At 42.5% G+C, this 27,426-nt stretch overlaps 1 protein-coding gene across 1 annotated transcript in view; it reads right to left on the bottom strand.

Moving 5' to 3' along the window:
- Nucleotides 1-27,426, bottom strand: part of Sntb1 (syntrophin beta 1) — a 244,075-nt gene that overhangs the window by 8,028 nt on the left and 208,621 nt on the right. Inside the window, exons 5-6 of the mRNA XM_051159651.1 lie at nt 22,950-23,089; nt 930-1,126 (exon numbers count right to left, since the gene is read on the bottom strand). Coding sequence (XP_051015608.1) covers nt 930-1,126; nt 22,950-23,089 — 337 coding nt within the window. The remainder of the gene's footprint in view (nt 1-929; nt 1,127-22,949; nt 23,090-27,426) is intronic.

Here is a 27,426-nt window from a genome sequence, read left to right as displayed (position 1 = left end):
GTTTGAGGGCCTGGAGGACAGAAGGCTCTCAGGAAGGGAGAGACGGGTATGAGAGAGAAGAAGAGAGGAAGAAGGCCATGGGTTAGCGTAAATAAAACCCACTTGGCCAGGAGGAGTTTACTCTGAGGATCAGCGTGGCTGGAGAGAAGCAGCCCAGACGGAAAGCATGTGCAAGCATTTATATTATTTAGGATGAGAAGTATCCCAGATAGGAATGATTACAGCAAATGGCACAGGATGTGGTACTGGAAGATGATAATGCAGTTTAGGGGGTTAGTATCTACCCAGTCCCAGGTGAAACAAGGCTTATTGAAAATCTATCGGGTGCCTGGATCTTCTATTGATACGGTAGAGGGGTAATAATAACCACCACAATATTTATATGGTTTATTAGTAGATATTAATAAACAATTTTCCACAACATGTGCCAGCTTGGCTGGGTTTTTCTGGAACTTTCCTTCTGCTCTGCTTCCTAGTACTCCAATGTTTTTCTTTCCTGTCATTTCTCACGGACTGAACCCCCAGTTTTGAGCTCAGTTTAGTGCTAATACTATTCTAAGATAAATCACTCAGATTCAGTTTCTACTGTTTATAACCAGTTATTTTACTACTTTATACATCCCTGAATTTCCTTCTTTTGGGAAGCCATCCATAGGGTTATAAGTAGGAGGGTGGGAAATGATCATCCCAGGAAGCACTTTCTCTTAAAGGAAGATGGGATGAGGGTGTCTACAACAAAAGCCTCTAGTGATGTTTTAAGGAGGGCAAGCAATGCCTAATTGAGAAGAACCGAAATTTAACGCTAGAATTTTACATACCCCAAAAGACCGGTAGCAGAAACACTTTTGAGGCCAGAGCAGTGATGGGTGCATCTGTCCTGTTTCTGTGAATCAGTGGGACATTGGCAGCTCAGCAACAGCAGCACTCACCAGTGGTGATTTCGGCGATGAGCTCGGCTGAATTGTGGCATCCCTGCACAATGCTCCTTGTCCAGTGGGAGAGGTCCCGGCTGGTCTCCGCCCTGAAGAGATGTGTTTCAATTCCTTGCTTGGTACCAGTTCGTGTTGCAAAGGACAGATCCATAGCAGCCTGAGGTGATCCTTTCCCTGGACCAGAATGGACCAGCCTAGAGAGGAGATTGTGAGGGGAGAGAGGGAAAGAGGGGTGTAGGGAGAGAAGAAGAGAGATTAGCATCAAAACGGACTTTTAAAAAAGACACCTGACAAAAGCCCAAACTGATGTACTACTCCCATTATTGTAGACTCCAAACAAAGATGCCCACTGCTTTTCAGTAGTTTTCTACCATTTTCTCTCCAAAGGTGGAGTGAGATTAAAAATCATCTAATAACTGTGCATTTTATTAAATTTGCAGAAGGTCTGAATAATATGACAGAGCTTGTGCAAACCCAACTATGCTTATTTAGTAAATAAACAAAATAGGTGAATGAGTGAGGGGAAAAAAAAAGACTGGAATTCTGTGTAAAAATTCTCTCTTGTCCAATTTCATCCCACAATACATGCATGTTCCTGCCTGGGAAGCGGAAAGAAAAATGAATCTATTGTACTAAATGAGTGTGAGATTCAATTTGTCACATGTCATAGCTAGAAGGGTCTAGCTATGCTGCATGTACCTCTGGGTATGCATAAAGTTATGCAGACAGGCCCTACAGACAAGCAAGCAGCTGGAGGCTCCGCTGAAGAAGCGGCAGTCTGTTTATCTGTTCAAGCCAGAGAAAGAACTAGAAATTTTAGACTTCTGAGGAAATGGCAAAGTTTTGCCCTTTAGTGGGTATTTATGGGAATTTTCAGAAGCATTGTTTTTCAACTACACAAGATTTCACACTGACTTTAGAGCTTCCCCTCGGCATAAAATGTGACTTTTATAGCAACTAATTCCCTGGAAGGCCAGACTTAAAAGGTGAAAAATCAAAGTATTCTGAGTACCACCATCCGCTCCTGCTTCTCGCATGTCCCCTAGAAACACGTTCTCCCGTGCTTGACATTTCAACTTCCTCTTCACAGTGGCTCTCATATCAATCACTTGGAGGGTAGCACATTGTAATTTTATAAATGTTATTTCTCTCCAGGGCATTTGCATTTTCATCCTTATCTTTTAATAAGGAAAGCAACATGGTACTTTCGATAGTAAAATGCCAGGTGCCACCTGTTGGGTGAGTTATTTTCTTAGACAAAGCATTTGTTACCTTGAGGGTTAACATGTGTGTAAGGAAACCTGAAAAGTTTATTTCCTCCTGTGAAGCCAAATAAAATCAACTGTGTAGGAGAGGTTTTTTTTTTTTTTAATTTGTTTGTTTTATTTAATTTTTTTTATTTATTTACTTTTTGCTTTTTGAGATAGAGTTCCTCTGTATAGCACTGGCTGTCCTGAACTCACTTTTGTAGACCAGGCTGGCCTTGAATTCACAGAGACCTCCTGAGTGCTGGGATTAAAGGCATGCAGTGCTATTGCCCGGCTAGGAAAGCATATCATATAGACCGTGTGCAATTCCTAGTAAGAAGTTTGTGTAACTTTGAGATGCTTTTGTTCATTTACAAAGTTGGGGATTGGTGGGAGGAATCATTTGCCAAGCCACTCTGAGGAAAAACAGCATATTGGAAAGCCTGTTTACTGTGAGGTTCACTCTATACCATTCCAAGCCTGAAGGTAGGTGGGGAGCATCTAACATACATGAAAAGAAGTGGCTGTGCCCGCGGGTGCCTGTGGCTGTGCCCGTGAGTGCCTGTGGCTGTGCCTGTGGGTGCCCGTGGCTGTGCCTGTAGGTGCCTGTGGGATTTAACATCCATCAGCTGAGTCCACTTTGTTCTGGCAGGAGGAGGCCATTTTGGAGTGAGAAATGAACAGGAGTGACTATGGCTACTGTGGATTCAAACTATAGTGACACCAAGGAAAACAGCTTTCTAAGTTCTGGCATGGGACTTCAAGGGACTGAGACAAAAATCCATCAGAAGAATATCCTTTTACTACATAGGTAAGTATAACTAGGAGAAAAAAAGAAAATACATGATGATTTAACTTGCTCAAGGTGTGTGTGTGTGTGTGTGTGTGTGTGTGTGTGTGTGTGTGTGTGTTTGTAGGCACACATGTTTATGGGTGCACATATGTCTTCAGGTGTGTGTGCAGATCAGGGGACAACCTCAGATGTTGCTCCTAAGGTACTGTCCACCTTTTTAGTTTTCAAGCAGGGTCTCTCACTCTCCTGAAACTCACTAAGTAGACTAGAATGGCTAGCTAGGAATCCTCTCTGTTCATCCTGCCCAAGTGTTTGCGCTGCTACACTGGGCTTTTCACAGTATTTTCATATCCAAAGCAGTTTAAGCTTCAAATGTTTAAAACAAATATATTCATCTATTCTCTCTTCAGATTTTAATATCAAGATTAGTTGAGCACAAATGTGAGGCTGCAAGTTGAATTGAACAGGGAACATAGGTTTTGGAGGCATAAAACACTGAGGCAGAACTCCACTGATTTTACATGCCACATATTGAAAAGTTTTAGAGAACCATTACCTCAGAAGGCAGTGTTGGAAAGACAAAATAACACAACAAATATGCTGTTACTTGCTCAGAAACCAGCGTGTGGCTCATACTCAATAAATATTTTTATTCTTTACACTTAACACATTTAATTTTTGCCCTATAGGACTAGGGTTATATACAATAAACTTTTTAAAAAGACACTTAGTTCAGTGTCTTGTATATTATGGCTAAATACCCAAAACAATTGGTTCCTTTAGACCTGGCCTGTCCTAAGTTGTTTTCATTTTTCAATTCCGAAATAATTTTCATCAGTGACATCAATTCTGTCATAATCAGGGGCTAGTGGCACTGTATTATAGAGGCAGAAGCAAAGTGAGGAAAAAAATGTACGGCTGTCAGAGAGAGAGAGAGAGAGAGAGAGAGAGAGAGAGAGAGAGAGAGAGAGAGAGAGAGAGAGAGAGAGAATATGGAAGGGAAAGCAGACTTGGCATAATGTTTTTGAAAGCCAGAGAATTTAAAGACTTTCTTCAGAACACAAGGTTTGTTAAGGTGCTAGCAGAGGACCATGGGACAGATTTTCCTCACAACCATAAAGTGTATCCCAAGCCAATATTTTTTTCGAAGAGTCTATAATACTGAAATCAATTATAATTAGAACATGTACTTTGTTAGGAAATACCCATTTGGTTGCTCTGAAGCTAAAGGGCTGAAACTGCTAACAGAATGTAACAGGTACGAGGAGAAAGTCCTCAACAAAGCCAGCCTGTGCTATGTACCAGGAGTACTCTGTGGGGAAGTTGTGATGAAGGACAGACTCAGAGATGCGGCTATTGGCACTAGCGTTTGTCTCACCATGGAACTCTTACTAAGAGAAAAGGAAAAAGGAAAGATTGCTTTTTCAACATATCAAGTGTGCATTATGTAATACTTATATTAAAAGCTAAGAGGTCTTCCACCCAAGGGCGAGCATACATGTAGATTAAGTGGATTTTTAAAAGCATGACAATATTGGTACAATAATGTCTTAAAACACTGAGATAAAAACAAAGAACTATTTCTGGTACCTACCATGTATACTGGTTACAAAAGGATACTTTTCCCAAATTGAATTCACTTGGAATACCGGTATTGACTATATATATGTGCATAAATCTTCTGGATGGAGTCTTACATATACCCTTAAGATTATTTTCATAAATATTACGTGTCAGTATGGGGGAAGTCATTTATTTTTTTAAAAGTTCTCAATATAACACTCAACTGTATGCAAAACAACTATAGACACAGGTCCATTAAAATGACAACCAATTTTATAAGTGATACATTTGTCTTTAAAAATATTTATCTTCTTGAAATTAGATTTCCCCTCAAGAAAGATAAAGTACACAATTTAAAAAGCCTTGAGACTGAAATGAATCAAAATCTTCCAATTGTTAGTATTAGGATTGTGCACTGAAAATGTAGAAGTTCAGATGCAGCATGTTGTCCCCGGTTTGGTTGTTTCTTGCTTAGTATTAACTCAGCATTGGACAAAGGAATTCCTCATCTGTGTCCTCTGCATTTATTTGTGCATGGGGTTGTTGTATACTGTCCACGTGTAGGAACAATACAGTGTGTATGGGCTATGGCTATGGAGCAGTTAGCTATCCACACAAGGTATAATTATACCAATGGCTCCATTAGTGCGTTACACTAAATCAGCTGGGACCCAGCAAAGACACAGGCAGGAAGCTGCATGCATCCTATAGGGTGAACTAATAATAGTCTTTTGGATTCAGGCATCTTCTGAGGGACCACAGAGGAACTTTCTGCTCCATTTAAGTCCCTTTTTCCATTCTTCCATGTTGGAAGCACCAAAGAAAAATTCCTAATTTATCCATCCCATCAATCAATAAAGATTTCATTAATCACCAAGTAGTATATCAAATCAATATTTATACATTCTGAAAAGGTTATGGGCTGGACTTCCCCCTCAAATTCATATACTGAAGTCTAACCCCAATATGACTGCATTTGGAAATGACTCCTATAATGACATTAACTGTGGTGGTAAGGGTGGGAATTTAATCCAACAGTGAGTTGTCTTTAGAAGTCTCTGTATGCACAGACACTGAGCTTTGTGAGGGAACAGATACAGGCAACCATCTGCAAGCTAGGAAGACAGCTTGCCCAGAGAACCCAACAAACAAGATCTTAAAACTTAACTTTCAGTGGAGAAGGAAATGAATTCCTAAGCCACCCAGTCTATAGTACTTTGTTATAATGCCCACTTTCCATGCAGCCCACTCAAGTCTCTAAGCAAGGAAGACACATGGATCAAGTCTTGATGAGCAACAGTCACATAGTCTCTCTATTCAGGTCCAGCCTCTGTTCTCAGTAGGTAAGTGATGGAGATGATGATCTTGGGTGGGGCAGGTGGTGAAGAATCCATCTGTCTCCTTGGGACAGCCTGTTCAATGTCTCACAGCTCACCCAAATTCAACATACCCTGAAGTGGACCTGACGTAGTGAAGGGTCACTAGCTCTTGACAATGTCATTATTTGGTTCTAAGTTGAGGAACACAGGATCTCCAAAGGGGCCTGTGTCCACCACAAAGGAGAGAGATTTGAAAGGAATCAGGTGATAGTCAAAGAACTTTCAGATGAGGAAATTCTAGCAATGCCCAAAACAATGCCACCCACCCTTTGGATTGTCTGGGGTGGTAGGTTAAAGGAAGGGACAACTCTGCATCTTTAGCTATCAGTGATGTTGACTTGAACTTGAACGCGAGAAAGCTTACAAAGCAAGCCCGGAAGTGATGCTTCTCAAAGAGCATCCTGCTTCAAAGCGATTCAAGGTTTTGCCCAGTAGGTGCACACAGAAAGGCGCTGGAAAGCTTTCGGCACTGCGTAAGTCAGTCAGAGGTGCCAATACCACTGTGTGAACTGAAATCTCATGACTGGAATTAAGCAGGCAACAGCCCTGTGCTCGGCACACTGATCAGATCACACCAGAACAGAAGCAACCCCAAGCACCTGAGTCTTTGATTTTACTAATGCCCTTTCTGGATTTTGGCTCATCTATGGGGAGGACCCCCTGAGTATATGATTTCCCTTTGGAACTTAGATGAAGTAGGAATGCTCCCAGCAAGACTGCCATTGCTACCAGGTACTCACATGGTAAGTACTGTTGTTCATGGATCAAAGCTGACAAGTGCTGGACAAAAACATGTTTTGGGGGAACAAAGTTGCCCTATGTGTGTTTGCGTGTGCAAGTGTGTATGCATGTATGTGAATGTACATATGTGTATATTTGGGTGGACACATACAAAAGCCAGAGAATGGCACAGAGTTTCTTCCCCTATTGGTATCTACCCTTGAGACAGGCTCTCTGGGAATTTGGAGCTCATTCAGTTATACTGGCTGCCTACCAAGCTCCTGACAGGGTCTTGTCTCTGTCCACCACAGTGCTGGGGGCACAGGTATGTTAAAAGGCCACCCCTGGATTTTCACAGGGTACTGAGGCTTTGAACTTCTGTCTTCATGCTTGCATAAGAAGAGTCTTTACCCACTGATCCATTTCTCCAGGCCACAATGTTCTCTTGACAGTGGAGCTCACAGCTAAGCATAGTACCTCCTCTTGAGGTGAGGTCCCACCTCTGGATCCTTGGGTATTATTACCAAGCCATTGCTACAGCCATTTGCTGTTTCATGATTAACACCTCTTATGCTAGCTCACCAGAGTAGGAGCCTGCCCTGACACATCATTGATCCAATCTCAACACTCTTTTTGACACATGATAGATGTAGGCTGGATGCATCCTTCTCAAAAATGTTTTTAAAATTCAAGTTGAATTTTCCCATGGAAACTGTGTGTGCACACAGTTGGTCTAGTTTGAAATGTTTTGAAAATCTGCACCCAGTAGAGTTTCCCAGTGGGGTCCTTATTTATAGGCCATCCTTAGGAACACACCACCCTAGCTAGAACTGGGGACCCGAGTGCCAAGTATGTGACAGTGGACATTAACTCATCACTGAATACTGAAAAGGTGATGCTGATATCTTCTCTCCTCCTGAGATTTTTTTCCCTATTCTGTCAGGAACAGCATTTTTATATGGCTCCCAAGATACTTTTTCCTGTCCTGCAGTCTCAGGGGAAGCCAGAAATAGCTATTATTTATCTTTCAATTATTTTACATTTTAGGTTATTTGTGTATCCTTAAAAATATAACCATCTGTCTCTTATCGGTAACAGGAACTAAACTGTAGCAACCAAGGAAATGCTTTACCCTAAAAAGGTAACTCTTCTTTCTTTCCTTTCCAGTGAGGAAAACACACTAGCATCTGGAGACAGACTTCCAGCTGCCATTCACACGCAGTTCCCAAGACTCATTTGAAACTGAGCAACCCAAGGATGATTTCATTCCTTACTTATAAAATGCAGATGTGTATTCCCAAGTTTGGAAGCCAAACTGCAGCCTTCCGCAGTATTTTACATTTTCATTAGTTAGAATATGAATAAATAACCAACCCCACCACCAACACAAACTGGATAGGACAATATAACACTGTGGGGGAAGGGCAAGAAGCTGATGCCATAGGTAGGAGATGCAAAAGGGGGGTGGGGGGAGAGAGAGAGAGAGAGAGAGAGAGAGAGAGAGAGAGAGAGAGAGAGAGAGAGAGTCAGCCACATAGGTTTAAACACCAGATCTACTGCTTAACTAGCTGCCTAGTTTCTTAAACTCATCTCAGCTCTGTTTGGTTAACTCCATAGCAGTGCTAATAATCTTCCTATTCCATGTGAAGATTAAATAACGTGATATGTGAATACTGCATGTAGCCTTCCTATTTCATGTGAGGATTAAATAATGTGCTATGTGAATTCTGCATGTAGCACAGAATATATTTTAGTGGTCACCTGTGTTGGCTAGTTTATGTCAATTTGACCCAAGCTAGAGTTATCTGAAAGGAGGAAACCTTAATTCAGAAAATGCACCCATAAGATCCAGCTGTAGGGTATTTTCTTAATTAATGATTGATAGGGGAGGGTCCAGACCATTGTGAGTGGTGCCATCCCTGGGCTGGTGGTCCTCGGTTCTATAAGAAAGCAGGCTGAGTAAGCCATGACAAGCAAGTCAGTAAGCAGCACTCTCTATAGCCTCTGCATCAGCTCCTGCCTCCAGGATCCTGCCCTGTTTGAGTTCCTATCCCAACATTCTTCAATGATGAGCAGGGCTGTGGAAGTAGAAGTGAAATAAACCCTTTCCTCCCCAAGTGTCTTTGGTGACGGTGTTGCATCGTAGCGATAGCAGCCCTAACTAGGATGCCATCACTATTTTTATAATGTTAAGTTAGAGCAGGGTAGGACTGTTTGTGTGGTCACTTCCTGACATCTCTCCAGCATCTGGAACAGTTGCAGGAAAGAGTAGACCTCAGTAAATATTTACTAACTAAATGACTAAACGAAGAGCCACCCACATAAGAAGTTGTGGCTAATGGCAGCAGCTGTACATCCCCTCCCCTGTCCCCAGCCCCTCAACCACTCAAGGTAGAAATAGCAAATGGCAATCTAAAATACTTGGCTTTGTACTCACTAAAAAGGGAATGTGGACTTAAAGGTAGGGAGAATGAATTAATTCACAAGAATGTCTTACAGCCATCCCTTTTTTTTCCCTTTAAGTCTGTCTTTAGGAACTGGTGTTTTTAGTAGTAATTTTCTGTCTTAGGGAATTAAAATTATCATTTTGATTGAAATAGGGGGTAGAAGTTAACTGTTTTTTCAAAAACATAAAAGTTGTTAAGATTTGCACTCACTGCTATGGATCTCTACACAGAAATGTGTGTGTGTGTGTGTGTGTGTGTGTGTGTGTGTGTGTGTGTGTGTGTATGCATATAAGATGTGGGTTCCTAAGAGAGATTTAAAAAGAGATCTTAAAATTATGTCGTATAACCTTAGACTGAGGCAATTAACCAGAAACCTGTCAGTAAAAGAGTCTTGTGCAAGCAGGAGGACCTGAGCTGGAGCCTCCAGGACACATGTAAAAGGCAAGTGTTGTGTTGCACATCTGTGGTCCCATCACTGGAGAGGTGGAGACAGGAGACAGGAAAAACCGCTGCAAACTGCTGCCTGTACCCTGAGATCCAGTAAGAGACACTGTCTCAAAAAATAAAGTGTTGCACAACCAAGGAGACGCTGAAGGGCACCTTTGTCCTTCACAATCAACTACCCACATATTCACAGGCACCTGTATGCACATGTAGTCAGACACAAACACACAGTGCAAACACACACACACACACACGCACACACACACACGCACACACACACAACTTCACATGTTCAAGTGTAGCTTACATGAGACTTAGACCAGCTGCATGATAAGACCACTTTTGGGTCCACTCTTGGATTCCATATTTAAGGGAACTTGCTTTAGGATACTTGTCCTTGCAGGAGACCAGGGCAAATGCTTCTCCCTCAGCCAGTAAGAGACACACTAGGCTACATATTTATTTCTGGGTACTCAGATTTCCCTCCTAGCCCGACTGCTTTTTGAGAAAAACAAATAAACAAGCAAGCAAAAGACTGCCTCACAAGGGATACTTACATACTAATTTAATTCCAGATAGGTGTTGGAGAATGTTGCATAAAATGTTCCATGTACAAATATTATTATTAATATCCTTAATTAACGCAACAACAGTTCCAGCACACAGATTCAGCCAAATTAGGAAAATTACATATTAGGTAACTGTGTTGCTAAGCAATATTACATATTCATTTTACTTAATTGCTGTAATTAGCATCTCCCAACAGATGCCACAATGCAGACCAAGAAGAGAGGGGGAGGGGGTGAGGAGGAAGGGAAGAGATTGGAGGGAGGGAGGGAGGGGGGATGGAGGAAAGAAGGGAGGAGGGAAGGAAAGGGAAGAACAAGGCACTTGTTGGATCTTTTACATGTTCTGCATCCCCAAATACTTTCACCCACTGTTCATGGCAGGGGGGCCCAGTAGTCCACAGACTTCTCAGAAATGTACAATCACTAACAAGTATTAACCAGTTGGGTGAGAGGGGTGATCTGGGAATCTCCTTCCCCTAGTCAGGAATAGCTGCTTAGTTGCTACATTTTTACTTTTAAAATTTCTTTCCTCTGAATACGGTGGGGGAAAGTCACTCAAGACCCCATTTCCCAGAAAGTTTGCAGTACTGAGAGATCTTGACTAGCCATAAAGATGAGTGGACAGGGTGGCAGTTTGGAACCCACTCTGGATTGTCGCTTGGTGTTCATCAAGTGGAGATGACTGGGTGCCCTCCATTCTTTTACTCACTTGCCCATGACCTTTCACAGCCAGCTTTCAGAGGCCGTAGAGAGAGTGCGAAGAAGGTGCACTCATGAGAGCTTACACCAAGGGAAGCTGTTTCTAAAGTACGTTTTTTGAACATGTTTTTTGGGCTTCATGTAAATAAAAAGCCTATGTGCAATCAACTAGATGCCCAGGAACCCATATTTACAGTCCAGAATTTGAACTTGCTTCTATAAGCCCACAGAATCCTTACTCTTTCTATCATACTAGAAAAAGGGGGCAAACTCCAGAACGTCAGATAGGGACAGAGAAGGAAATTAAAAGGAAAAAGGAAAGTGACTTCATGTCATCCACGGGTTTCTTTTATTCATTTTAAGTTCTTGATCACAATGACTCAAGGATGGTAACCTAAAGGATAGTCTCATTTCATAATAGTTGCAAGCCTTAGGAAACTGTCCTCTGAAGTTAATTCTCCATTTATCATTTTGCACTGTTAGAACTGTACTTTTCAAGACATTCTATGAAACTTCTGGTCATCTCTTCATATTTTTCTTGTCCCGTTTCTGTTGTAATGAGTTCAACCATGTGCCACAGTGTTCACAGAACATACTTTCCAAAGTGATCTTTGAGAACACCTCCACGGAAGGCTATGCCAATCAAAACCAGGTTTGTTCTCCTGGGGAGATGAACCATGCATTGTCAACTGAGCAACTAGCTCCCACATTTTTTTTTTCCAAAAATTCTGCTACTGTCATATCTTTCTGCAGTGTTGGTTTCTGAGCATGCATTCCTTCTTCTCAGAGGAAGTCACCCATTGCCCTCCTACCTGCAATATTTAGGCATGTCATATTCAGAGCTAGCATTGTGATATGAGTCTCCCGTTTCTTTCAACAATTTCTGAGCTCTACTAACTAGCAAAGAACTCTTCTTAACCCTGGTCTTCTCATCTCAATAGTATTAAGACACTGGGTATCTTTGATGTGACACTGTGTTCTCCTTAGAATGATATGGGTCAAGCTATGTTTTAGCTATTCACACTTTCATTTGGGTTATATTTTCAGATACTAACAGTTGGTAGCATTTGCTGAGCACTCACTTGGCATGTCCCAGCCCCCGTCCCCCGCCCCTTTGGCTTTTTGAGAGAGAGATTCTCCGTGTATCCCTGGTTGTCCCGGAATTTGCTCTGTAGACCAGTCTACCCTTGAACCGCCTCTGCCTTCTGAGTGCTGGGATTAAAAGCGAGTGCCAGCACTACCCAGCTGCTACGTCTCATTCATATGCTTCACATGTACATATATGAACTTAATTATTCCTAGCAATAAGTGTAGGGAGCAGGAGATACTGTAGGGGGCAGGAAATGTGGGAAGAAATGGAAGGCCTATATCACAATGCTAACAACTCTGAGTGTGACAGGTCAAAACACTGCAGGTAGGTGGCCAAGTGGGTGGCTTCCTCTGGGGCTATGCTGGTTCAGAAGCCAACACTGTAGGGAAGAGATGACAGTAGCAGATGAAGAAACTTGGATGTCAAGGCAGGATGATAATTCCTCCAAGATAACAGTTTAAAAATAATTTTAACATGTACATTTATATTATTACACATGAATAAAATAAACTACATACAGCAGGAAGAACCACGAGACAGTCAGGAGTTATATAAACGTGACATTCATAGTGATTTGGCTATTTGTATTTGGCAAACCTGAAGAAAGCATCTTTCCTATCTTGTTGTGTCTAAATTTTTGAATGAAAGTCAGTTTCTACCATATCTCATCTCTATAACTTAAAACATCTACCTTGATCTAAAAATATCTTACCCCTAACCAACTAAGCTTAACTGTAAGACTAAACTATCTGGTCTTCAATACCATCAGAGACTTGAGAAGGAATAAAACTTAAATACCCAACTGAACTCTAAGTGCAGGTTAGCAGCTTCCAAAATGAAAAAACGACTGAGACAGTTTTCCTCCTGAACAGGCACCCAACACTCTCTATAATGTTGGAGCATCATCTTTGGCCTTTCAGTCCAATATCTCTGACAGACATATTTGCAAGGCAGGAACTATTGAGGACTTGCTTACCCTGTCTTGGCAGAGTTTGGCTATCAACTTTGCCTGCATCTAAGCTTTCCCATTTTTAGGCAGAATTCCGTCTGTGGCAGAAACAAGAACATTTTGCCCAATGGCTTGTTTGCCACATTTGAAGCCAACTCTATAAGGAGGTTCTTCGATGTTGATCATCTTCTTTAAGATAGGCTGGGTGTTGCCAGGAGTTAACTTGTTGTCAAAGAATCTTTAAAATATTAAAAACATCTTTAAATGCCATATTCTGTGGGTCTCTGAGACTTTTGAGGGCCTTATTTAATTATTTTACCTTATATGTCTATAGAATCATATCTATCTGTTAGACCTATCTTGTGATAAAATTAGATTAGTTTTTGACTGCCCATGATTTTCATCAATATACAAAACTGTATACCAACGAATTAAAAATAACCTTATTTGTGAGTAACAATTAGGCCTTGATTCAATAATCCACATTTTGTTCTATCTTCCTTCAATGTTTCTATATCCCCCTTTCTTTCTTTTCAGCTCCTTTCTCCTTATCCACGAAAGAAAGATAAAGGAAAGAGAGACATCCGTGTGTCCAACTTAGTTTTCTCTCTAAGACCAATAATAACTTATAACCACCTCCCGATGAAAATAAGCATCTATAGCCCAAGAGAGCAAACAGAAACCTACCCAGCACCCCTTAAAGGAACTGGGATGTCTTTCCCTTAAGATTTCTTCAGGCTGATTTAGGGTGATATGCATTTTTAAGCATGGACAAGGCCTTATGTTGGTCACAGATTCTCTGTGACTTATAATTAGAGGCCATTCTTAGCATGGCATGAAGGAAGATTTGCAGATGTCTTACTTCTGCTCATACAACGAGCAGAGAACCAGCCTTAAGTGCTCTGTGCATCCCACACACCTCATACAATCATAATTTTAGAACTGTATAATGCTTGTGAGAAATTATGTTTTCAGAACAAAAGAACTAGACACTGACTCTGGATCAGACCTGACAGGATTCATTCCTTTTAGCGTGCTGGATGCTGACATCCTGTATCCTCTAGGTTCCAGCCCCAGGCGCCTCAGTTGCTGTCACCTATCAGAATTGGACAGCTTCCAGGACAGCATTGTAGAAAGCATCTGATCCCAATTGGTCCAGCATTTCAGACTGTCCCATGCAGGACTCCTATTAAGCCTGGAATTTCTCAACATTTAGAAAATGGACCACAAATGCTATCCCTGGCTTACTTAACCATTTTCCCCATTTTTTTCCCCTTTGGGCCCAAGATCATATTATATGCGGGGCCTCCAGATTCATTCAATTCCTGATTTGTCTAATGCCGAAGACAACCAGCACTTTCAAGGCTGGGATCATAAGTGGGAGGCTAACCTGAGCTAAACTGTGAATTCCCAGGCTGCCCCGAGGAGCTCATGGCTTAAAAAGCAGGTGAGCAGTGGCCAGCAAACTAAAAGACTGCCAGGCCCACATGGAACGGCAGTGGTGAGAAGGCGCGCCTCACACTTGACAATTTGAGTGGGTACAATCTACATCCTAGTGCTTTTAATCCTCTCATGGCACCCCCAGGGCAGGCCCATGGAAGAGGTCCACATTCCCAGAGAGTGAGAACGCCTTCCAGGCTGAGTATGAACATGATAGACTGTTTCTAATTTAGCATTTAAAAACTGCAATTGGTCATATTCTCCAGAGAGAGGAGTGTCTAAATTTTTAAAGGTTGGCTTGAGGCTACAACTACTTTTAGTGGTTAGAAACCAGGTTCATTCCTAAGGCACCAGCATACTTGGTAGCAAAAGTTCCACCTCCCTGGGTTCCAGGTGGCATTAAAATAGAGAAGTGCACACTCATCATTTCCTCTGCTTGCCTGTCTTATATGCTGCTGTTGGGTCCACAGGTCAGCCTGTGGTGCTTGTAGCAGTCTCGTTCTCTTTGCAAGCTTTGCGTTTCCAAACTTCCAACAACCACTGGGGCTGGGTGAGCAGAATTTCTTCATTAAACCTTCTCTAGAATACCAGAAAAATTGTGACCTTAATCCTCAGTCTCTGTAGACTCACGTGACTTACCAATTATGACAATAATAATAATAATAATAAAAAACCCCAACACTCCCACTCCGTGTGGGTAAGTAGACCTTTTGAAAAATATTCAGCAACCTCAAACAAACTTTAGCTAAGCAAAATATGTTTTTCCCAGGGACTCATAAAAACTAGAGTGGAGAGAATAGCCAAAATTACATGTTTGCAAATGTCCTGAGTGTATTGTTATAAATCGGAGGTGCCTCGTAAACTGGGTCTCAGAGTGCAGAGATGCCACAGCAGATTGTCAGTAGGAGAGAGGCTTGCAAACTTCTGTGCATGGTGATGGACAACAAAAACACGCCATGAACACTTCTGGTACCACTACTACGAAAAGCAATCAAAATTTTATCTTCTGAAATATATAAACCACATATGTCTGGGCCTTTAAAAAAAAGCAAAGAAACAAAACCAATTAAATCAGCTTTGAAGTAGGTGAAGAAGTAACTCAATTTAGAAGAAACCCTTTCATATTGGCTGTGCTACCAGCTGTCCCTCTGTGTGTAGGAAGATGGCACCTGTGACAATCTAAGCAAAGCTCCTCAGCAATGCTAAGGCAAAGGGAAGAGCCTTACAGACGGCTTGTGACAGACATTGTGTCAACTAAGGCTGCTCAAGTCACTGCTCTAAGCAAATTGGTGAGTGAATGAATGATTGTGCCCCATCTTTGACTCATATGCTAAAGTCTTCACCACCCTAGTGTAACCACTTATAAGGATGACATTCAGGTAAATGTCCTAAGGAATGGGGCCCCAATTCCACATGATTAGTGTCCTCCAATGGAAAGACACTAAGGACCTGGCACTCTCTCCAGACATGGTCAAAAAAGGAGGCCATGTAAGGACAATGAAAGAAGGTATTGTCCTAAACCATGAAGAAGACTGTCACTAGAAATGACATGCCGGTATCCTCACCCTGGGCTTCCAGACTCTAGAACTCTAGGAGAATGAGTTTCTATTGTTTACTTCCCCCAGACTAACTGCAGGCTGAACACTTTGTATTCAAACTCAACTTTGTGAGCACTGATATGTTGATGCCACAAGTAGAAAATTCCATATTGTGACCATGAAATAGTTCCATGCACAAAACTATTGTATGGAATTCTATTTAGGCTATATGGGTAAGATGGACATATAACATAATGAATTTCCTATCTGTGTTAAGGCTCCCTCCCTGATATATCTCACTACTATACATACATGTTATAAATTCTAAGAGAAATCCAAAGTGCATTTCACATAATAAACCCTCAATTTGTGTTTTGTTTTGACTGACTAATACATTAACTCTATTGTAACCTTCATACTGCGGTGGACATTATTAACCCATGTCTTTTTTTTTGCCCCACACAGGGAAGTGAGATGAGAGAGAAGTAACCACCTCATGGTCATGTGGACTTTAAATGAAGCTTGACTCTGGGTCTGAACTCAGGTCAGTCCAACCATTTACTTCTATTTGCCAGCAACTATAACTGGTATATGAAAGTCTTTTAAAGGGATTTTTCAGCATTCACCTATTTTCAGGTAGTATGCAAAACAACGGGCTTCCTTTAAGCCATTATATGCATGTCCTCATGAATTACTCATAACCACACACCCTGTTATTCTGCCTCATTCTCTGCCCTGACTCTTACTCTCCATACCCCTTTCCCCATTTTCTTTCCTTGAGTATGAGAGGATAAGAAAATATTTCTTGTGACTTTTTGCTTTCTTATTTTTAGTTCTTGCTGCTTTAATAATTAGCCATTAGAAGATGTCGTGTGGGTCTGGAGAGGTGGCTCAGCGGTTAAGAACATTGACTGCTCTTCGTAAATGACCCAGGCTCAATTCCCAGCACCCACATGGCAGGTGACAACTGTCTGGACCTCCAAGATCTGACACTTTCACACAGACATACATGCAGGCAAAACACCAGTGTACATAAAATAAAATAAATAATTAATTTAAAATAAATAAAAAGATGCCATGGATGGTGCTATGGTGGCCATCTGCAAAGTTTAGTTGGTTACAAGCTTCAGTGTTTTAAAAAGGCAGCAATATATTTGTGAACACTAAGTAGGGAAAGGGTTAAAATAATATTTAAGGACTTACCATGTGTCAATCTAAGAAGGTTACATTAATGTAACAGTTATCATCAGCACCCAATCAGGTAGATGTAGACAGTGCCTCAAAAATGATCAATAAGCAATATGAGGTAAAAAGACATGAAATTTGCCTAAAATTACAAAGCTGGCTTTTTGGAACTAGGTTGTAAGCATGTAGAGTCTGACCTGGAAGTTGTATTGGTGTGATGAGGTGATGCACAGCAATTAATAGAGAGCCACGGAAGATTGCAAATACCAACAGAAACTGACCTGATACTATCCACAAGTATGTGCTCACTTCCCTTTGGGACCTGAGGCACCACTTTCTTTCATTATTGGATGGGATTGAGTAAGCGAAATGAATTGTCACGAGAGTTCCTAAATAAGGACACACTGTTGCCTGCTACCTCATGATCTTGTCACCATGTTCCACCCTCATGATAGACTGACTGTATGCTCTCAAACTGTGAGCCAAAACAAAACAAAACAAAAAACAAACCAACCCCCCCCAACCCAGACAAAGTGAAACCAAAGCAAACAAACAAACAAACAAACAAACAAACCCAACCCATTTTTTTTTTTAATTTGATATTGGGCCACAATAAGAGAAAGGTATCTGATACAGAAGGTAAACAAAAGATGTACTTGATGGATAAGAGGTTAGAGAAGAGGTTCACACTTCCATGCTAGGGCAGCTTCTCTAGGGAAGGACCTATGTTTCTCCAGCTTCCACTCCCACCACTTCCAGAAATGATTCTGCCAGGATGTGTTAGCTCGGCCCTCCCCGCAACCTCTCAGAGAGTCAGCTTTGTGTGCAACCTGAGAAAAGCTCCACTTACAGCCAGACGGAACCCTGGCTTCCATGGCTCATTTGTGAAAGCCCTGCATGGATTGGGATGGAGGCACCATCTCCTGAGTCAACAGCGTGGGGAAGGAATGGGCTTTGTTTCCATTGTCTAGTTTATGAAAGTCTTCATCTGGAGTTTCCAGAGAGAAGCTGAGCAGGATAAATAATCTACAGTGACTGGTCTCCAAGGTAAAAGTCTATTAAAAACCTATTTTTCTAAAGCATCATCCCAAGGGCTTTATAGCAAAGACATCCCACTGAGTGCATTTAACAAATGAGGGCTCTGAGAGACAGGAGGGTTGGTTAGCCGGGAGGTGGGCACTGTTCTGGAAGGAGGGAGACTAAGATGAAAATGCTTTGCTCTTACATTTCTAGACCGTCACCCAAGAGCACACAGTGAATTGCCTGCTAGCTGGAGGCGATGAAGTGAGAATGAACAGCTGAGCCCGCTGAATATGCTGGACTTCCTACCTGCCAGACGGAGTTCAGAGTAAGTACCCATGGCCCTGACTTTATCTTCGCATGTAGGTAGGCCTTGTACATATACTGAGTAAATTTCATTTTGCAGATCAAGGGTTAGCCCATGTTATTTGGGGGAAGGGGGTGAAAGGATGATGGGGAATCGAGGAAGCATGTCCTGCTGCCTTTAAGGTTAGTGGCAGACATCAATTTTTTTCTATTAATTAATTTATTCCGATTACAACTCAATTGGTCTCCCATCACTTGTATCCACCCATTCCTCCCTCCCTCCCATACCCACCCTATTGCCCTCCCCTAGGTCCATGATTGAGGGGGATTTCCTCCCCCCACTTTATGGTCACAGGCTATCAAGTCTCATCTTGGCAGCCTGCCTATTCTTTCTTTGAGTGCCACCAGGGCTCCCCACCAAGGGGAGATCATCAAATACGGGGCACCAGAGTCCATGTCAGAGTTAGTCCCTGTTCTCCACACAACTGTGGAGAATGTCCTGTCCGTTGGTTAGATCAGAGTACGGGTTCGGTGTTTACTACCTGTATTCAGACATCAATGTTTTTATAATGTCTTCTGTTCTAGCTACATGTATTATGCACTTGAAGGGGTTATCCTTTCTCATTCTCACATCAGTAAACATTTGTGGCTTCTGACTTCTTTCTGTGCTTTGCCCACACCCATCCTTGGTCTGGAAGCTTCTTATACCCCATTCTCTGTTTGTGAGCTTCCATTGTCTCCTTCTGGAAACTTTGCTTTTAAGAGGCATCTGTCATCTGTCAGTTTCTTTAGCAATGGCCCTGAGTCTAGAGCTGCTAAGCCTTTCTATGCAGCCAGCATCTTTAGCTGGCAAAGGATTCCCTGGGGTCCTGCTAACTAAGCAGGGTTGAGATAAACTCCAAAGGAGTCATGTACCAGTGCTCCTCAGCTTACGATGGGATTGAATATTGATACACGCACCATACCCCCAAAATAACAAGTCCATGGCTCACCAAATATACTTAACCTGCTTCACACCAACCATAATTTACCAACATAGGACAAAGTAGAGTACCAGTTGTTTCTACTAAGGTACAGCATTTCTGCATTATCATGATGTCAAAGAGTCAGAGGCTCAGGTACTAGAAGGCAGACATTGAGTGTATAATAATGCATTTGCTGTAGAAAGTACTGGCTGCTAGACCTTTGTGTAATTGGGGGAACTTCTTGGACATTTGCTGTCTTTCATGGTAGCCACTAGCAACACAGGGCTATTGAGAGCCTGAAGGAAAGACAGTGCACTTTTTGCTGAAGTAAGTATAAATGGCTGATGGGTGGTATGCTGGAGAGTGACGATTTCTCTATGGGGTCAGAGATCATATCCCACCTACCTCGGTGGCTCCTGGCCCTTCTCCTTCCTCCTTCTTGATCTTCTTACATGTACCTGTTTAATACTTCCTTTCTTCTTCGTCATTGTCCCTCTTCCACCTTTGGGAAGCCAGGTCTAAGTGAAGCCTCTCTAGGCCTTCCAAGTTCACCTGGTCACATTGATGCTGTGATTGGTCATATCATGGAAGGGTGGAAAGCAACCTCTGAGAAACAACTATGTGTTCCAGAAACTGAAGACGTTGTGCCCTTGTGCCAGGTGTGGTGGCGCATGCCTTTAATCTCAGCACACAGGCAGATCTCTTTGTGTTTGAGGCCAACCTGGTCTATGAAGTGAGTCCAGGACTGCCAAGGCTACACAGAGAAAACCTGTCTCAAAAAGCCAGAAAAAAAAAAAAAAAAAAAAGACTTTGTGCCCTCACAGAAATGTAGTTTTATTTTTACCCATTTGTTTCATTTTCTTTATCATGGAGTTGGAGCCATGTCTGAATTCAGGTGTCACCCCTTGACTTTTGTGATTTTTGTACCAAAGATCAAAGTGTCCCCCCAAATCCTATCTGTGACTAATCCCAAGACAGTGTTCCCCAGGGCTCACACTGATGAGAACACACAAGAATAGTGAACAGGCTAGCTCTGCATTTCACCATGTCAGTCAACCTCCAGTGGCTTTGGGATCCCCCTGGCTCTGGGCAATGGTGTAGACTTGAGATGAGGAAAGTTTCACTTTCTGGATTGGACCTCCTTGAAGGTTGCTACAGACGTTGGTGACTGTGGTCCGTGCTGCTGCCCCTGGGCACAATGAAGCTTGACAACATGTGTACATATGTGGCATTGAATGGTGTCTTGATGATGTCCTTGAACTCTTCCAGGGGTTTAGGGGTGGTGGGGGTATGTATAGGGTAGGGAAGCTGATGTGGGTGGCGTGTATAGCCGCCTGAGGCCATGTTGAAGTCCATGCTGCTGTGCAGCTGCTGAGGGCCATGAATAAGTTGGTGGGCCTGATATGCCCAAGGGCCAATCTGTGGCCTGTGGCCTATGTTACCATTGAAGGCCATGCTGTCCAGGGTCCTTGTCTGTGATCTTGGCTGCCACCTAAGGTCTTGTTGATGTCTGTGGGCCTGCTGAACTGGCTCTGGCCCTCACCAGCAGCCAGGCAGTGCTGGTGGTGGTGTGGGCTAGGGAGACCTGGCCCCACTCCTCATCACTGTGAGGCTCTTCAAGCTGATGGCTGGCTTCTGGTGGGACTGCAGATAAAGAAAGACTAACCTTCCCTTGCGGAGCTGGCCACTAGGAGGCTGACCATGCTCCAACGACTAGTATATGAATAACACAAAATGGACTTAAAAAATTCTCCTTTTCTTCTTCTTTTTTTTTTCCCAGAAGGAGGGGCCATGGGGGAAGGGATGCCAACAAGAGAGGACTGGGAGGTGATTCCAATAAGGGTACATGATGTGAGATTCCCAAATGATCAATAACACACAACTTTTTAAAAAATGTTATACTTTTTAATAATAGTCACCCCAAGGATGTGAGGGAATAATGCATTTCTATAATCTGTGTTTGTCCAAGGATTAGTAACGAACTGTTTTTTTTTACATAGACCTATTGTTTATTTGTGTGTCTTCTGAGAAATGTCTCTTTGGACCCATAGCCCATTTTTTTTTAAAACAAGGTGCATGTGTATGTGGTGTGTGTGTGTGTATGTGGTGTGTGTGTGTGTGTGTGTGTGTGTGTGTGTGCATGCATGTGTGTGTGTATGTATGAATGCATGTGTGTATTGTTGTTGTTACTGAGATGTAGGAACTTCTTGTATATTTTGAATTCTGAATCTGATATGTGGTTTTCAATGCTTTTCCTCACATCCTGTGGGCTCCATTTTTGTTATATAGTTTGCTGTAATCCTGTTTTATCTATTTTTGCTTTTTGTTTTTTTTTTTGTGCTTTTTGTGTTCTATCCAAAAAATTATTGCTAAATCCAATGTCAAGATGGTGTTCTTCTAGGAATTTCTTGACTTTAGACTTTAATGTTAAAATACATTTTTAATCCAATTTGAGTTGAGTTTTTTCTAAGTAGTTTGAAATAAGAAACCAATTTTATTCTTTTGCATATGGATAGCCAGTTTCCCCAGCATCATTTATTGAAGTCCCCATATGTCTTTTCTTCTTGGCACCCTTGTCAAAGATCAATTGACTGTAAATGGTGGATCTATTTCTGAACTCTCCATTGTCTTCCATTAGTAGGCATATTATTGTGTCAATATCATTTGCTTTTGGTTTTCACTGGCTCAGTCATGTACTTGAAATCAGCAAATGTGAGGTCTTCTATAAGGAAAATGTAATGTAGTCTGGTGTGTATGTATGTGTGTATGTATGTATATATGTATGTGTGTATATAATTGAATGTTATTCAGCCTAAAAAAGTTCAGCTAAGTAGAATAAGCCAGAAGCAGAAGGTCAGATGATATGCAATTCAAAGTGTGTGAAGACTGTAAAATGTCAAATTCATGGTAATAGAGATTCTCCTGATTGTTACCAGGGGCTGAGGAGAGGGAGACCCTGGTAAGTGTCGGCCAAAGGGTACAAAGTTTCCATCATGCAACATCAAGAGGACAGGAGGAACTTGCTGGAGGAGGTGAGTATGCAGTGTGGCATTGCCTGTGGTGATGGTTTTGTGGATGTGAGCATCCCTTTGCATCCACCCAATTACATACTTTATATATGCAGCTTTTTGTGTGTTAGTCAGAGCCCAGTGAGATGGCCTAAGGAAAGCTGCAATTCACACGAGTAGCTAGTATGCTTCAAACATTCCAAGAAAGAGACAGAACGAGGTGTTCCCACTTCTTCAGGAATATTACTCAGACCAGGAGGAACTTACTTTTAGGAAACTCTCACTAACAAAAGGGCATGTGCACAGGCTATTTGCTGTGCTGCCAAGTAAAGGCCCTCTATTGGTGATTACACTTGGACACCAAGACTGGACACACATGAGTCTAGTTTATTTCCAAGTTCATGTCCAGTCTGGGACTGCACACAAATGACCTGGTTCCTTAGTGACAGACGAGTATTTCGTTGCTTGTTTTCACATTGCCTTGTGTTTGTCCACAGATAGTGACTTACCAGGCTAACAATGTGCACCTATATTCTTGAGGAGTCTCAGCTCCTGCCATACCATTAGACAACACTAGAATGCATTGAACCAATAACAACCGGTTGAAAGAGCATCATACTTGCAACGCAGTGCCCAAACCCACAGCCAAGGCTACCTGGTGGCAAGAAGCGGATATGAATGCACCGGGCTGAACCAGGCCTCCTTCCTCCGTGGCATGCTGTCATAGATTAAAAGATCTTTTTCAGTCAGAACAACGAGGGCTGCTTTCCATTGTTTCTCACTCTCTCCTGGCACCTGAAACAGAAAGCAGAGAAGTGTGAAACAGCTGGAGGATAGGGTGAGCGGAAAAGACGCAATTGGCATCGCCTCAGTCAGAGGGCCGAACAAAGCGAGTGTCCTCGTTCAGGCTTCAAATAGTTGAAATGGAAAGAAATAACTCCAGTGCGATCCTAGTGACTCCTCATCACGGAAAATATCTGATGGATCAAGGGCCTTCGTACGTGCTGTCTGTACAGCTAAGAGGCAGCGTAGCCGATGCCCAGCTGCTGTTGCTTCTCACCTGTCAGTCAGCGCTAAATCTTTATTTCGCAGTGGGAGGCAAAAGCTTAGGGCGGGGGCAGTTGGTGCTCTCATCTTCTGCTCTGGTATAGCACATTTATTGTGAAGAAATTTGAACAGATATCCAAAGGCACTGGAAAATATCCTGCAGAGGCACATGGCTCCTCTGGCTGGGAGACATGCAGCCTCTTAGTCTTTTTTTTTTTTTTTTTTAATTTATTTAATTATATTTTTGTGTGTATTGGTGTGAAGGTTTCAGATCCCTTGGAACTGGAGCTACAGACAGTTGGGAGCTGTCAGGTGGGTGCTGGGAATTGAACCTGGGTCCTTTGGAAGAGTAGACAGTGCTCTTAACCACTGAGCCATCTCTCTAGCCCCCAGCCTCTTAGTCTTGCTCTTGGATTTCTCCAGTGATTTAGGCGTCACTTGAAAATTTCTCTTCTTCTGTTGACTGTTCAGTCACACTCAGCGAAGAGTACTTATGTAACCCAAGGGCCAAGATGACTGACTGACCAGGAACAGAACAGAAAGCTTTACCAATTGGATAATTGGATCGGATGCATTTTTTGCATCCCTTCCAGTACTGAGACCTGTGGAGATCACCACAAACCATTCCTCTTGGCCCAGTGCTGAGTCCCCTGAACTCCTTAAATGCTTTTCTGTCCATCAAAGTGCTCTCTTTTTGAGTCTGAACTTGAGGACCCGGATTAAGCTTGTTGGAAATGCGGAGTCACAGGCCCATCCGGAGTGTATTTATTGGGATGTGCAGGTGATGTGCATGTTCCTTAAGGACAAAGAAGTGCGGCTGCAGATTAGGTCAGCCTGTCTCTGACAATGGTTTGCTCCTCAATGCCGACAATTTTTGCAAAAGCCATCACTCAAGCTCCATTAAGAATAAGAGCGAGGGGCTGGAGAGATGGCTCAGTGGTTAAGAGCACTGTCTGCTCTTCCAGAGGTCCTGAGTTCAATTCCCAGCAACCACATGGTGCCCTCTTCTGGTGTTCAGGTGCACAAGCAGGCAGAAGACTGTATAAATAATTAATAGATAAATCTTTAAAAAAAAAGAATAAGAGCAAACCTAACAGTGAGCCAAATTCATATTACAGCTCATCTCTCCCCATTTGCATTTAAAATATTTATTTATTTATTTATATTACCCATGCGCTATTTAGCATGCATGTGCAAATGTCAGAGGAAAATTTGCAGGAGTCAGTTCTTTCCTTTTACCATGTGGTTTCTGGAGATCAAATTTAGAGGCAAGCACCTTCTCCTGCTATGCCACCTTGTCTGTCTGTTTCCTTCATTCTAATAGTTACATATATAATCATTACTATATATAATTATTACTGTATATAGGGATTGAAATACAGTTTTATTTTTTTCAAATATATATATTTAAATAAACACACACATATAGGTATATATACAGACATACTTTTTTTTTTTTTTAAACAAAATCTCACCTAGGCTGGCTCTTCTGACCCAGCCTTTTAGGGCTGAGACTGCAGGCTTACGCTACCACGCCTGGCTTCATTATCATACTAAGTGCCACACGGTGCCATCTGCACAGAGGGGGAGGTGCATGCACACGGCCACTTTTCACACCAGCACCATGCCCAGTGCATTAGTAAAGAGTGTCCAAGCTGACAAACACCTGTACGCCAAAGGCAAGCACGATTGACCCTGCAGTTGGGAAGCCAGAGTGTCAATCCTGCTCCATAGTTTTGCTAGCTGCCAGTCATCGAATTCCCTTGTGTTTTAGTTTCTGCATCTGTGAAATGACAACCCTTAGCAGCATTGAAAAGGGCGGTGTGAAGAGAAATAAGTTAAAAATATGTAGAGGGCTTAATGCAGCACAGAGCGAGCACCAGGGAGGTACCCACAGAGTAGCTCCTGTCTCCGGATGTTACTTGGGTGATTAAGTGGGACAGTGGGCGTGATGTGCTTAGCAGCTGGCAGATGATGCATAGATTTACCTTGTAGTAAATGCACCATCTCAAAAAAAAAAAAAAAAAAGTGTTGAGAAAGTGCCCTTTAGAAATGGAGTGAATGCGATGAAGACAATGTCTTCCTTGGGGAAAATTATACGATAAATCAACAATACCCTTCATAACAACAATTTAAATATCTTCTGTCTTCTTTTCCAAAGACCCGCCTTGGAAGAACTCTTCTTTAGTTTTAAATACACCACCTTCCAGCAATTCCAAACGAAAACTTGCTTTCTAAAGAGAGCATCACCAACTTAATATTTGTAAAGCTATTTATACTAGAATGTGAATGAGTGACTGGTGGCTTATCTTCCCTCCCTTTATGTATTTTATGCATACTAAAAGCATCCACCCTTAGCCTACTGATTTTTGTATGACTTTCCCACAGCGGAGCAAGAACATCTGCAAAAGATCAAAATAGATGGAGAAGGAGAAGGAGCAGACTTTACAAGGTGAAGAAGCTATATATGTGGAGGCAATAAGTTGTGGCTTGGGGAAAGGGATTGAAATAAATTTTTTTTCCAGCTTCTACATTAAACTTAGTAAATTACCTTTCCAGGTCATTAAGTGGGCCTGGCGAAGCTACAGAATGATACTCCCAGTGCGACTATTCTACTCACCTACTCAGCTCTGATCCGTTAGTGCTGGCCGCAATCAGGCAATCAGGCATTCAAATGTGAACAGGGAAAAAAAATCACCATTCTTTAGAAACAATCTGAAGGCTGCACAAATGAACCTGGGCAGTAAACACCAATGGTGGTGGCATGCCAACCACTGGACCCATGAGGCCAGAGCACAGAGCAGTGTGTCCAGCAGTGCGTGGAGGTTTGAATCGCCCCAAAAGCGCTACATTTTCTAATGGTTTATTCACGCTACCTGTGCGGATCCCTAAAAATATACTGTGAGAAAACTCCGAAGGGCCGTTTTCCCACCTACCCCCTGCGCACACATCTGTTTTCATACTGTATAAATTCTTCAGAGCAGCTGGGTGCCCATGAGAACAACCAACTTTGCAAGGGAGGAAAAAAAAAAAGGGCCACAGTAAAGAACAGGATTCTGGGTGCCAGAGAGATGGCATTATGTAGCCACTAGTGGATAAAAACACTTGCTTTGCAAGCATGAGGCTTAAAGACCTAATCCCTAAGGCACACATAGGAGTAGGGTAGGCATGGAAGCCACCTGTTATCCCAGCATTCAGAGGGCAGGGGCAAGCTGGCTAGCCGGGTTAGCCAGGCATGCTTCGAGTTCAGCAAGACACTCTGCCTCATAAATAGAGTAGAGAGAGAGATTGAAGAAGACACCTAATGTCTTTGGGGATCACGTATGCCCACTTCCGTGCATATGCTCCCCTTCTCAGTATGCCACATCTGTGCACACCGTACCCACAGGGAGAAAAGGAACAGGGTTTTGAAAAGCATAACATATTCCACATGAGCCCCACACTGAAGGCCCGGAATAATGTTTCTTTGTTACCGTCCTTAGACACAAGTCTTTGTGCTGTTGTTCTGCTGACAGCTTCTATTAGCAATTTAAGCCTTTCTGGTACCCGAACATAGCCCAATGTCAACGCAACATCATGTCTACAGTGGATGTAGCAAGGTCCACCTCCACCCTGCACTCTGCTTTGGATGCTGTAACTGTCAGCTTCTGCTGCACTCACTGCGTGCATAATAAAGAAAGAGAAGGGCAGGAGATGGGAAGACCTTCCCTCTGCGGTAACTCAGAAGCAGTGTCCTGCTGAACAGGATCATTTTCACTTCCATGGCACATCAGAGGACTGGTGTGCAAACTAGTACAAAAGATGTGAGGGGTGGTGAAAACTGACTGGGAAACGGAAACGGAAATGGAAAGAATTTTGGCAAGTGGAGGCCTTGGGACTTCATTCCCAATGGGTCCAAAAAGTGATGTTTGGGGTTATGAACTTAGTAAACTTGCATCTCCTGTTTAGGTTAAACTATAAGCCCTAGGACTTTGTGTAAAGCCACAAGCAGTTGGCATGGGGTTGTATGCTGCTGGGGGTGCTGACACCTTGCTGAATTTAAGTCTTTATCTGGCACTCCTGAGTGTGGTGCCTATTGATCCTGG

Source organism: Acomys russatus, chromosome 17, assembly GCF_903995435.1.
Source record: "Acomys russatus chromosome 17, mAcoRus1.1, whole genome shotgun sequence".
NCBI classification, from domain to species: domain Eukaryota; kingdom Metazoa; phylum Chordata; class Mammalia; order Rodentia; family Muridae; genus Acomys; species Acomys russatus.
This window is presented reverse-complemented; position numbering and strand designations above follow the sequence as displayed.